The following is a 12,654-nucleotide window of genomic DNA, read 5'->3' as shown; positions in this document are numbered from 1 at the left end:
CAACTTCTCGTGTGAAAAGGCAAGTAAGACCCGCCAATAAATGCAATTTATTTACATTCTTTAAAAATAAATTAACCTCTTAATCAAAATGGCTTTATTTCAGACAGAAATTCTTTAAAGTCCCAGCCCTAGACACTCTACAGTTCTTGCAGGGAGAATAGGTTGCATACAGGAATAGATAAGCATGAGATTAGTAGTATTGCTACTAACATCATAACTGTAGCTTGCTAATTCAGGCTTTCATGCTAATGTATTGAACAAGCTGCCTATATGTTCTAGTTATATAACATGTCTCGGACTCTAGACAGGTTATATAAAGTCTGTCTCACCCCTATAGCAAAGAATAGAGGAGAAAATTGTAAAAACTAGAAAATGTTTACTGTACCTTAAAGGACTGCTTGTAAATGTAGATATCATTGCTTCCTTCTGTTTTTTTGGTCTTGCTGAAGAGTATAAGATCCTCAAAGAGGAAGATGTGTCTATACCATTTCTTTCGTCCATACCATACGGCAAATTCATCTTGACGTAACAATTGGCCCTGCTCCTTCAGGTTCACCTAGGAACAAGATGCTTCTCATTAGCACTCTGAGTTCCTCTGTGCTTTGCTTCAGAAATTGATTAACTTAAAGCATAAAAGGGAGGCCATTTCATTGTATAGTCTGCAGTATTTCTTCTTCAATTTGCTCTTGTACTGAATCAACAATTTTAAAATTTGGATAAAATGTAAAATTGATAGCGTGGTGCGATTTCAAAATGGCACAATCATGTGGTAAAATGACTTCTAGCAAGTTTGAAATATATAAAGATGTGATCGGTGCTGCCATGATATCATGTTATCAACATTTAAGTTTAAATGCTAAAAGAAATTCATTGGAACTTCCTCTGGATCAATGACTATGTGCAGTCTCTGGTGTGGTACAGAAACTAACAGATTGTGGGAACGGAGGTTCCTATCGAAAAGACTGAGTTCGACTCAGACAATTAAAACAATGAACTTTAATGGAACAAAGGTTTTCACTGGAAACTGCTGGGATACATCAACTACATGTCTGCTCTCCTTGAGGGCTCCACGAGGACTGATCCCCTGGTCAGAAGACTGACGTCATGACGTCATCACGTTCTTCCCACCATTGGGGCATCACGTGACTAACGGCATGACGTCATCACGTTGAAACCGCGCTGTAAAGGTAACTAGACATTGTACAGTCAAACAGTGTAATTAAAGGTACAGGCACAGACAGTAACTACATTGCTGTTAAAGGAATTATGTACAACCGCTCTGAGTCCTTTGGTGGCTCCACCACATGCGCCCCCCCCAGAATTGTCTTTAACAGAAAAAGTAAGACAAGGAGGAGGTCTGACAAGTCTGTCTGATCGACTTCGATACCCTGGAAGAGGAAGTTGATGACCGGTGGTCGAGTTGGCAGTCGGTCGTGGCTGAGCAGGTGCGGCGAGCGCGGTCGAGTTGGCGGGCGGCTTTGGTTGATCTGGGTGCGGCGGCTGCGGGCGGTCGACCACGTTTGGGTGGTTGAGCGACTACAACAGGGTGGTCCAGGTGAGCCGGCTTCAATCGGTCCACCGAGATGTGATCCGGCTTCCCTCCAACGTCGACCGAAAAGGATTTGTCGCCTGGTTCGATGACGCGGAAAGGGCCAGTGTAAGGGGGCTTGAGCGGATCCCGGTGAGCGTCGTGGCGGATGAATACATACTCCGCATTCTTCAGTTCCAGTGGCACGTAGGAGTTCTGCAAACCGTGATTTGATGTAGGCACCGGAGCGAAGCATCTGGCCGCTTCCTGGTGGCGAATGAGTTGCTGGGAGGTGGACCATGGCTCTGTGGGAGAAGGGAGGAAATCCCCTGGTACTTGGAGCGGCTGGCCATAGACGAGTTCAGCTGAGGACAATTGCAGGTCATCTTTGGGCGCCGTACGAAGACCCAAAAGGACCCATGGAAGTCTGTCCACCCATCCTGCACCTTGAAGACAGGCCCGAAGAGAGGCTTTAAGCGACCTGTGGAATCGCTCGCAAAGGCCGTTCGCCTGTGGATGATAGGCAGTGGTGCGATGAAGTTTGGTGCCGAGCCCCTGAGCCACAGCATTCCAAAGCTCCGAGGAAAATTGCGGCCTGCGGTCAGAAGAGATGTCCGCCGGTACCCCGAAATGGGCAACCCAACAGGAGATGAAAGCTCTAGCGACGTCTGCCGAAGTGGTGGAAACCAAAGGAATTGCCTCTGGCCACCTAGTGGTGCGGTCCACCATGGTGAGGAGATGAGTATAACCCTGAGAAGGCGGAAGCGGCCCCACAAGGTCCACATGCACGTGGTCGAAACAATGCTCCGGAACAGCGAACGCAGCCACTGGAGCTTTAACATGACGCTGGACTTTGGCCTTCTGGCAGACGACGCAGGTATTAGCCCAGTCACAGACATCGAGGTGCATACCATTCCAGATGAACTTCGACGACATAAGCCGTTGTGAAGCCTTCATCCCAGGGTGCGACAACCCGTATATGGCATCAAAAACCTTCCGACGCCATGCGACAGGCACGATAGGTCGTGGAAAGCCCATGCAGACGTCGCAAAGGAGCGTGGCGCCCGCGGCCTGGAAAGTGACGTTGGTCGCTTGGAAGCTAGAGGGAACGGTTCTGTATGATTGGACCTCAGAGTCCGAGGCCTGATCTGCAGCCATGAGGGCGTAGTCGATCCCTAGGTGCACCACGTGGACCGTCGCACGGGAGAGGCAATCCGCCACCAGGTTGTCCTTACCAGACACATGTTGAATGCCCGTGATAAATTCAGAAATGAACGTCAAGTGACATTGTTGACGAGCGGACCATGGTTCGGCGGTCTGAGCCATGGCAAACGTAAGGGGTTTGTGGTCGACAAAAGCCGTGAAGGGATGCCCTTCCAGTAAGAACCGAAAATGCCGAATGGCGAGGTAAAGGGCCAGTAGCTCCCGATCGAAGGTGCTGTATTTTTTTTCATTTTTCCGTAGTTGACGGCTGAAAAACGCCAGCGGTTGCCACGTGCCGTTGACCCATTGTTCTTGCACTGCACCGATGGCGTAGTCTGACGCGTCAGTGGTAAGGGCGATGCTGGCACCTGGAAGTGGGTGCGCCAGCATGGTTGCGTTGGCCAAAGTGCTCTTGGTGTTGCCAAATGCCTGGACCATCTCGGCTGTCCAGCTGATTGGATCCTTACCGTACTTGCCCTTGAGGGCCCCGAACAAAGGTTGCATAAGTTGAGCCGCCTTGGGGACAAAACGGTGGTAGAAGTTGACCATCCCCAGGAACTCCTGCAAGGCCTTGACTGTCGGGGGCCGCGGGAAAGAGGTAGCTGCTTCCACCTTCATCATTAAGGGGACGGCGCCGTCCGATGTTATGCGGTGTCCCAAGAAATCGATCTGTTGCAGGCCGAACTGACACTTGGCCGGGTTGATGATTAAACCATGCTGGCTGAGGCACGTAAAGAGGGAACGCAAATGGGAGATGTGTTCCTCCTTGCTGGCACTGGCGATGAGAATGTCGTCAAGGTAGACGAAGATGAAGCGGTAGGTCTCGAAGAACGGAGTCCATTAAACGCTGGAACACCTGTGCTGCATTCTTTAAGCCAAATGGCATCCGCAGGAACTCAAAGAGGCCAAAAGGGGTGATGACTGCGGTTTTCGGGACGTCTTGTGGGTGCACGGGAACCTGGTGACATCCACGGACGTGGTCGACTTTAGAGAAGGTAGAATTTCCCGCTAAATGGGCCGAGAAATCCTGGGTATGCGGAATCGGGTACCGATCCGGAGTGGTGGCATCGTTCAGGCGTCGGTAGTCACCGCATGGCCGCCAGCCGCCGCCTGGTTTCGGCACAATGTGGAGAGGCGAGGACCAGGGACTATTGGATCGCCGAATGATCCCGAGCCGCTCCATCGTGTCGAACTCCGCCTTCGCAGCCGCAAGCTTGCCGGGTTCGAGCCTTCTAGCCCGCGCATAAACCGGGGAGCCAGTAGTGGTGATATGATATTCAACACCATGCTTCGTTGCCGAAGAAGAGAAAGTGGGCCTTGTCAGCTCCGGAAACTCCCCGAGGAGCCGCGTGAAGTCATCTGGAGGAGGGAAAGCACAGGCAATAGAGCGCGAAACGGAGGTCCCGTGGTAGCACGGAATCGAGTGGAAGGTGGCCGTGTTGATCAGCCGGCGGTGCCGGACATCGATGAGGAGGCTGTTGGCACACAGAAAATCCGCCCCTAGGATGGCTTGCGAGACTGTGGCCGTGATGAATTCCCAAAAGAAGTGCTGACTGTTGTGTATGTAATATGTGTGCTACTTTGAACCTATGGACAGGACTGCACTACTTGTAGGGCGTAGTGATATGCAGTACCACTCCTGGCCATAGGGGTATAAATAGTACTGTGGGTACTGATCTCCCCTCAGTTCCCGCCTGTGGGCATGAAGTAAAGATCTATGTGTAGTCCCTACCTCCAACCAGTAAAGACCTGTTTGAGTCATACGTTTAAGTTTTTGTGTTAATTGTTCAATACAATACACATACTTAACACTGGCGACGAGTCAGATTCTTACCCTGCGGCAGTTGAAGAGAGGTTTCAAATCTCACCACCCCACTAGAAGCGACAGGCTTAGGACTCTGAAGCCTCCATCAGCGACTGAGCACTGGAGTGCAGCAGCCATCCTGACAGCTTCCAGCGACTGACAGAAGTCTTTCTGCAGTTTCCTTGTTCAACCTAGGTGGTGGGGTAAGCCGTGCAGCGTAGGCTGCAAAGACAGGGCTGGGGAAGTCGGAGCAGATAAGGGCCATCGATCGCGATCGGAGATAAGGCCGGGCCGCCTTCAAGTGCGAGGCGCAGCGCGGGCCAGCGATCGGGACCAAAGATAAGGGCCACACTCGGACTGAAAGGCGCGGCGGCTGCAGAAGCTCAAGGTGCGAGAGCCGCGGTGCACAGCGCGGGCTATCGATCGCACAGAAGATAAGGGCCGAGAGCCGCTTCGGTCGGGAGCCACTTCGCGATCCAGCGATCGCATCCGCTGATAAGGGCCGCACTCGGGCGATCGCGGCGGAGATAAGGGCCGCACTCGGGGGCTGAAGGGAGACGGCGTCGGGGGATGGGTGAAGACCGCCAAGCGCGGGAAAACCGCCATTTTGTGGGCGGAGGACGACGGCAAGAGCGGGAAGCCACCATCTTTGATAACAAGTAAAGAAAATAAAATCTGAGAAATTGCAAATCTACAATGCCTAAACACGGGAATATTAGCACCTTTGATAGTGACCTCGAAGATTGGGCCATATATGTTGAAAGAGTAAAAAATTATTGTAAGGCCAATAAAATTCGTGACCAAGATAAAGCTCTAACATTATTAAATTTAATGGGTGCGAAGACATACGGGCAATTGAAACACCTGTTATCACCAGATGAACCGGCGGATAAGACGTTCGATGAGATTGTTACTGTCCTGAAAGATCATCTAAACCCCACGCCGCTGATGCTAGCGGAATGATTTAAATTTTATGACAGAAGGCAGCTACAGCATGAAAGCAATGCTGAATATTTGCTGGAATTGCGTAAATTAGCGAAATATTGCCAGTTTGGAACGGGACTGACAGATGCACTACGAGACAAATTTGTGTGTGGTTTATTTAAACAGGATACACAAAAGCGACTGCTCGAGGAGAATGAGCTGACGCTTGAGAAGGCGGTCACTATGGCAGCAGCACACGAAGCTGCAGCGAGAGGCACGGCAGTAATGCAGCTACGGTCACCGGAGCTCAGTGCACACAAATTGGGTGTGAGTTCTGGCAAATGTTATCGTTGTGGAAAGACAACGCATGATCAGAACCAGTGTTGGTTTAAAAACCAAGAATGTAGAACTTGTGGTAGGCTTGGACACATAGCTAGAGTATGCAGGTCAGGGAAGAAGACCAGCAACAAGAAGTCACCGCAAGGAAAATACGCAAAAGTACACAAGGTGGCCGAACAGGAGTCCGATTCAGACGCTAGCAGTAATGAACTGGCTGGCTTAAGCAGTATTGAACTGGCTAGCTTAAGGGTACTGAACGTTGGTAAGGGTGCAGACCTCCAGACAATTTGGGTCACTCTTCAGATAGAAGGAGTCCAAGTAAAACTGGAATTGGACACTGGATCGGCATTGACGGTCATAAATAAGAAAGATTATGGAAGGTTATTCCAACATATTCCCCTACAGGATACGGAGCTCATATTGAAAACATACACGGGGCAAAGAGTGTACCCCATCGGGAAAATTGAGGTCACAGTGGTCCACAAGGGCGAAGAAAGTCAAATAATGGACTTATATGTGCTATCTGAAGGAGGTCCTCCACTACTAGGACGGGAGTGGATTAGGAAAATGAATATCGACTGGCATTTCCTACAAACAATAACGAGTGAGAACTCGGTGAACATAATCAACCCAGACTCTGGAACTGATGATGGTAAGACCAACCCGTGTGCAAAAGACAAAGTTTCAGCACAGAATTCCACTGAGCTAGAGAATTCTGAGTCTGTCCAGTCTACTGACATGCACATTTCTGAGGGACACCGGGCTCGAACTCAACTCCATTTCAAACTGCAACAGCAATTAGAACAAATGATTCGCCGTTTTGAGCAAGAGATGAATGCGACGAAAGAGTTCTTTGATATAGAGTGGGAACATCTGGAAAGACAACAGAAGCAGCTGCTGGAGCAAATGGAGCAGGAGCACACAAAACGTCTGATGTCAGAGGAGTTAACGGTCAGCCAACTCCTGCATATGCTGAAGGACAGGACTCTGAAATGGGAAAAACTTGAACACGAACTTCAATATTCAAAGGAAAGGGGTTCGGAGCTCTCAAAGGTTATTGGAAGAGCTGAGGTGGCAACACAGACTGAGATGACTGCAACAGAGCAGCCCTTGGATGCCAAAAGTACGCTGACTCACGTCAACGTAGAACAACAGACCGCTGAAACAGCTGCTCCGGTAGAGGGATTGAATAGTCCGATCAATCAATCTCCAAAAGAAGTTGAAGTAGTAAAATCTCAAATGAGGTCATTAGTAAACGACTTGCTGAAAGCCCAGAAAAAGCTGGATGAAGAGGTACGCATGAAGAAGTCTCTTCAGGAAAGATGTCTGGACTTGGAACAAAAGCTGGCTAACGCCCAGCTGGGTATGGAGGAAATAGAAGACCCTCTCGCTGGCCTAGATCAGGACGACACCGAATATTACCATGACCTATTGAGTGACACTGAATATTATAGTGACCTGGTCTGCCCAGCTTGTGATGAAAACTCCCAAAGTGCAGGAATCAGGATGAATCACTTAAAGTCTAAGGAACATAGGGAGATGGTGGCGCTACAGCTGGCAGCTGACAGGGGAGCCCAGAGAGTCTCTAAGAAGCAGAAAAGGAAAAGACGAAGCAGAAGATGATAACCATCTGAACCATTATCACCCCTACCAGATCACACATGTGGTCCCTCCGAACGGAGCCAAATCAGTTCGGAAGTTCAAGCCGTTAAATCCATGGAAGGACTATTGAATGAGTCACTCCAGCAACGTGAACCGACTACACCACAGAGATTGAATCTGTGAACTGTTTTCCGCAGAGACTGAATCTGTGATCTGTTTTGACATGAAGTTATCTATGTATCTATGTTATTCTGTTATGTAAACCTGAAGTTATATATGTATATATGTTATTACGTTATGTTAAATGGGGAGATGACTGTAAAGCTAAGAAGGGAGGAATGTTGTGTATGTAATATGTGTGCTACTTTGTACCTATGGACAGGACTGCACTACTTGTAGGGTGTAGTGATACGCAGTACCACTCCTGGCCATAGGGGTATAAATAGTACTGTGGGTACTGATCTCCCCTCAGTTCCCGCCTGTGGGCATGAAGTAAAGATCTATGTGTAGTCCCTACCTCCAACCAGTAAAGACCTGTTTGAGTTATACGTTTAAGTCTTTGTGTTAATTGTTCAATACAATACACATACTTAACACTGACCGCCGAAACAGACTTCGACCTGCCGCTTTCGGAAAGTTCGAATTGCTGCGCCATTAGCCGCTACGAGGGAAAAATCGAGGTTCCCAGTCTGCATGTCGAGCTTCGACGCAGGTAGAATGCTACACTGCGCCCTGATGTCACAAAGAAAACGTCGGCCCGATAGGGAATCGGTGATATAAAGGAGTTTCCCCGTAGATCCGACGGCCATCGCCACCGCGGAGCGCCCGTTAGACCTGGTCCTCCTTCGCCAGGGATGCCGCAGGCACTTTGTTGTTTTTTTATTGGGGCGAAAAACTGCAGGGGGAACGGCAGCATTGTGCTTTCGTGTCAAAACGGGTGTGGTAGGAGCACCAGCCCGCTGTAGGAGGAGCTGGAACCGCGTCTGTGGGGGATGGGCGCCTCGTGGCCACGCAGCACTGTTGGGTTACCATGAAAATCTTATCGGCTTTGGCAGCGAGCTCAGCACAGTCAGTAATGTCGGATCCGGCTAGGGCAGCCTGAACCTGTTCAGGCATTTGATAGAGGAAAAGCTCCCGGAAGAGAAAGCATTCCGGTTCGGCACCCAAGAGCGTGAGCATCTGGCTCATGAGCTCGGACGGTTTAGAGTCCCCGAGGCCGGGCAGCGTGATGAGCCGGCGAGCGCGCTCCGAATTTGAGAGCCCGAAAACCTGAAGCAACCGCGCCTTAATTGCATCATACTTGCTGTCAGTAGGAGGACTACCGAGGAGGCTGATGATCCGTGAGGCGGTTGCGCTGTTGAGGGCGGAGACCACATAATAATAACGGGTCTGATCTGCGACGATGTTCCGAATGACGAACTGGGCTTCAGCCTGGATGAACCAGGCGTCTGGTTGTTGCTCCCAGAACTGTGGCAGTTTCAGCGTGACGACGTTTGTGTCCATGACGAGTCTTCCATGAAAATTGTCCATAGAATTCGGGGTCACCAATGTAGGAACGGAGGTTCCTATCGAAAAGACTGAGTTCGACTCAGACAATTAAAACAATGAACTTTAATGGAACAAAACAGGTTTTAACTGGAAACTGCTGGAATACATCAACTACAGGTCTGCTCTCCTTGAGGGCTCCACGAGGACTGATCCCCTGGTCAGAAGACTGATGTCATGACGTCATCATGTTCTTCCCCCCATTGGGGCATCACGTGACTAATGGCATGACATTATCACGTTGAAACCACGCAGTAAAGGTAACTAGACATTGTACAGTCAAACAGTGTAATTAAAGGTACAGGCACAGACAGTAACTACATTGCTGTTAAAGGAATTATGTACAACCGCTCTGAGTCCTTTGGTGGCTCCGCCACAAGATCAAGAAAGTCCCAGGTTTGCACTGGGTTAGTTGATGTCAGCTGGGAAACACACGACTGATCCCAATGCCCCCAAGAAGAGTAGTCAGCTACGACTCTCACTCCTGATCACTACTCGTTGACTCATAGTGGAAAGTGCACAGATGTGCATACTGGGTGAGGACAAGATTGGGTTTGGCTGTGACAACCTCACAATTGAATAGTACACTGACACTTACTGTCATGGCTTATATGTGAAGAATGGCTACATGGACAATGTGATAGACCTTAGAAAGAAATAATTGCATTTATATAGCGCCTTTCATGACCACCGGACCTCTCAAATCGCTTTACGGCCAATGAAGTACTTTTTGAAGTGTAGTCACTGTTATAATGTGGGATACGCAGTAGCCAATTATCACAGCAAGCTCCCACAAACAGCAATGTGATAATAACCAGATAATCTGTTTTTAGTGATGTTGATTGAGGGATAAATATTGGCAGGGACAACATAAGAACATAAGAAATAGGAGCAGGAGTAGGCCATACGGCCCCTCGGGCCTGCTCCGCCATTCAATAGGATCATGGCTGATCCGAATCCAGACTCACGTCCACTTCCCTGCCCTCTCCCCGTAACCCCTAATTCCCTTATCTGCTAGGAAACTGTCTATCTCCATTTTAAATTTATTTAATGTTGCAGCTTCCACAGCTCTCTGGGGGAGCAAATTCCATAGATTTACTACCCTCTGAGTGAAGAAGTTTCTCCTCATCTCAGTTTTGAAAGGGCAGCCCCTTATTCTAAGATTATGCCCCCTAGTTCTTGTCTCACCCATCAATGGAAACATCCTCACCGCATCCACCCGATCAAGCCCCCTTACAATCTTATATGTTTCGATAAGATTGCCTCTCATTCTTCTGAACTCCAATGAGTAGAGTCCCAACCTACTCAACCTTTCCTCATACGGCAACCCGCTCATCTCTGGAATCAACCGAGTGAACCTTCTCTGGACCGCCTCGAGAGCAAGTATATCTTTTCTTAAATATGGAAACCAAAACTGCACGCAATATTCCAGGTGTGGCCTCACCAATACCCTGTATAACTGCAGCAAGACTTCCCTGTTTTTATACTCCATCCCCCTTGCAATAAAAGCCAAGATTCCATTGGCCTTCCTGATCACCTGCATACTAACTTTTTGTGTTACCAAGGATAACTCTCCTGCTTTTCTTCGAAATAGTGCTATGGGATCTTTTACATCCACCTGAGAGAGCAGATGGGGCCTTGGTTTAACGCCTCATCCGAAAGACGGCACCTCCGACAGTGCAACACTCCCTCAGCACTGCAGCAGAGTATCAGCTTGAATTCATGTGTTCAAGTCTCTGGAGTGGAATTTGAATTCACAACCTTCTGACGCAGAGGCGAGAGTGCTACCCACTGAGCCACAGCTGACACTTAGCATGGGTCAGTGCCTGCAACCTATTGCACCAAATAGTCGAAAAATGTAAGGTGACAACTCAAAATACACCAACCCATCTAAACAGCATAGCATTGTGAATAATTATATTGCTCCCTTGTTTTATAATAAATCAGACATTTAATAATTTGGAAATACTGAGGAATTTATAATTGTCATAAAATTGTAGAGAAACATAGAAACATAGAAGATAGGAGCAGGAGTAGGCCATTCGGCCCCTCGAGCCTGCTCCGGCATTCAATGCGATCATGGCTGATCATCCAATTTCAGTACCCGGTCCCTGCTTTCTCCCCATACCCCTGGATCCCTTTAGTCTTAAGAAATATATCCAACTCCTTCTTGAATATATTTAATGAATTGGCTTCTACTGCCTTCTGTGGTAGAGAATTCCACAGGTTCACCACTCTCTGGGTGAAGAAATTCTTCCTCATTTCTGTCCTAAATGGCCTACCCCTTATCCTTAGACTGTGACCCCTGGTTCTGGACTCTCTGACCATCGGGAACATCCTTCCTGCATCTAGTCTGTCCAGTCCTGTCAGGATTTTATAGGTTTCAATGCGATCCCCTCTCATTCTTCCAAACTCCAGCGAGTACAAGCCCAATCGTCCCAATCTCTGCTCATACGTCATTCCTACCATCCCAGGTATCAGCCTGGTGAATCTTCGCTGAACTCCTTCCATGGCAAGAACATCCTTCCTCAGATAAGGCGACCAAAACTGCACACAATACTCAAGATGTGGTCTCACCAAGGCCCTGTACAACTGCAGCAAGACATCCTTGCTCCTGTACTCAAACCCTCTCACTGCGAAAGCCAACATACCATTTGCCTTCTTAACCGCCTGCTGCACCTGCATGCTTACCTTCAGCGACTGGTGCACAAGGACACCCAGGTCTCGTTGCACTTCTCCTTCTCCCAATGTATTGCCATTCAGATAATAATCTGCCTTCCTGTTTTTGCCACCAAACTGGATAACCACACATTTATCCACGTTATACTGCATCTGCCATGCTTTTGCCCAATCACCCAACCTGTCCAAATCATCCTGCAGTTTCTCGGCATCCTCCTCACAGCACAAATGCCTGCCCAGCTTTCTGTCGTCTGCAAATTTGGAGATATTACATCTAATTACCTTGTCTAGATCATCATTAATATATATTGTGAATAGCTGGGGTCCAAGGACCGATCCCTGCGATACCCCACTAGTCACTGCCTGCCACTCGGAAAAAGACCCGTTTATTCCAACTCTTTGCTTTCTGTCTGCCAACCAGTTCTCTATCCAAGTCAATACCTTGCCCCCAATCCCATGTGCCTTAACTTTACACGCTAATCTCTTATGCAGGACCTTATCAAAAGCCTTCTGAAAGTCCAAATACACCACATCCACTGGTTCTCCCTTATCTATTTTACCAGTTACATCCTCAAAAAATTCCAGTAGATTAGTCAAGCACGATTCACCTTTTGTAAATCCATGTTGACTTTGTCCGATCCTGTCACTGTTTTCCAAGTGCTCTGCTATTACATCTTTTATAATGGACTCTAGCATTTTCCCCACTACCGATGTCAGGCTTACCGGTCTGCAAATCCCCGTTTTCTCTCTACCACCTTTTTTGAATAGTGTGGTAACATTAGCTACCCTCCAATCCATGGGGACTGTTCCAGATTCCATCGAATGTTGGAAGATGATCAGCAATGCATCTACTATTTCTAGGGCTACTTCCTTAAGTACCCTCGGATGTAGATTATCAGGCCCTGGGTATTTATCCGCCTTCAATCCCATCAATTTCCCTAACACCATTTCCCTACAAATACTGATTTCTTTCAGTTCCTCCCTTTCATCAGACCCTATGTTCCCCGACATCTCTGGGAGGTTATTTGTG

At 48.4% G+C, this 12,654-nt stretch overlaps 1 protein-coding gene across 2 annotated transcripts in view; it reads right to left on the bottom strand.

Moving 5' to 3' along the window:
• Positions 1–12,654, bottom strand: part of LOC147108583 (pleckstrin homology domain-containing family G member 4B-like) — a 204,408-nt gene that overhangs the window by 42,357 nt on the left and 149,397 nt on the right. For both annotated transcript variants that reach the window (XM_086005270.1, XM_086005271.1), the window contains exon 18: positions 386–556. In XM_086005270.1, the coding sequence (XP_085861396.1) occupies positions 386–556 (171 nt within the window). The remainder of the gene's footprint in view (positions 1–385; positions 557–12,654) is intronic.

Source organism: Somniosus microcephalus, chromosome 13, assembly GCF_052327205.1.
Source record: "Somniosus microcephalus isolate GS21.2 chromosome 13, FLI_Smic_1.0, whole genome shotgun sequence".
Taxonomy (NCBI): Eukaryota; Metazoa; Chordata; class Chondrichthyes; order Squaliformes; family Somniosidae; genus Somniosus; species Somniosus microcephalus.
This window is presented reverse-complemented; position numbering and strand designations above follow the sequence as displayed.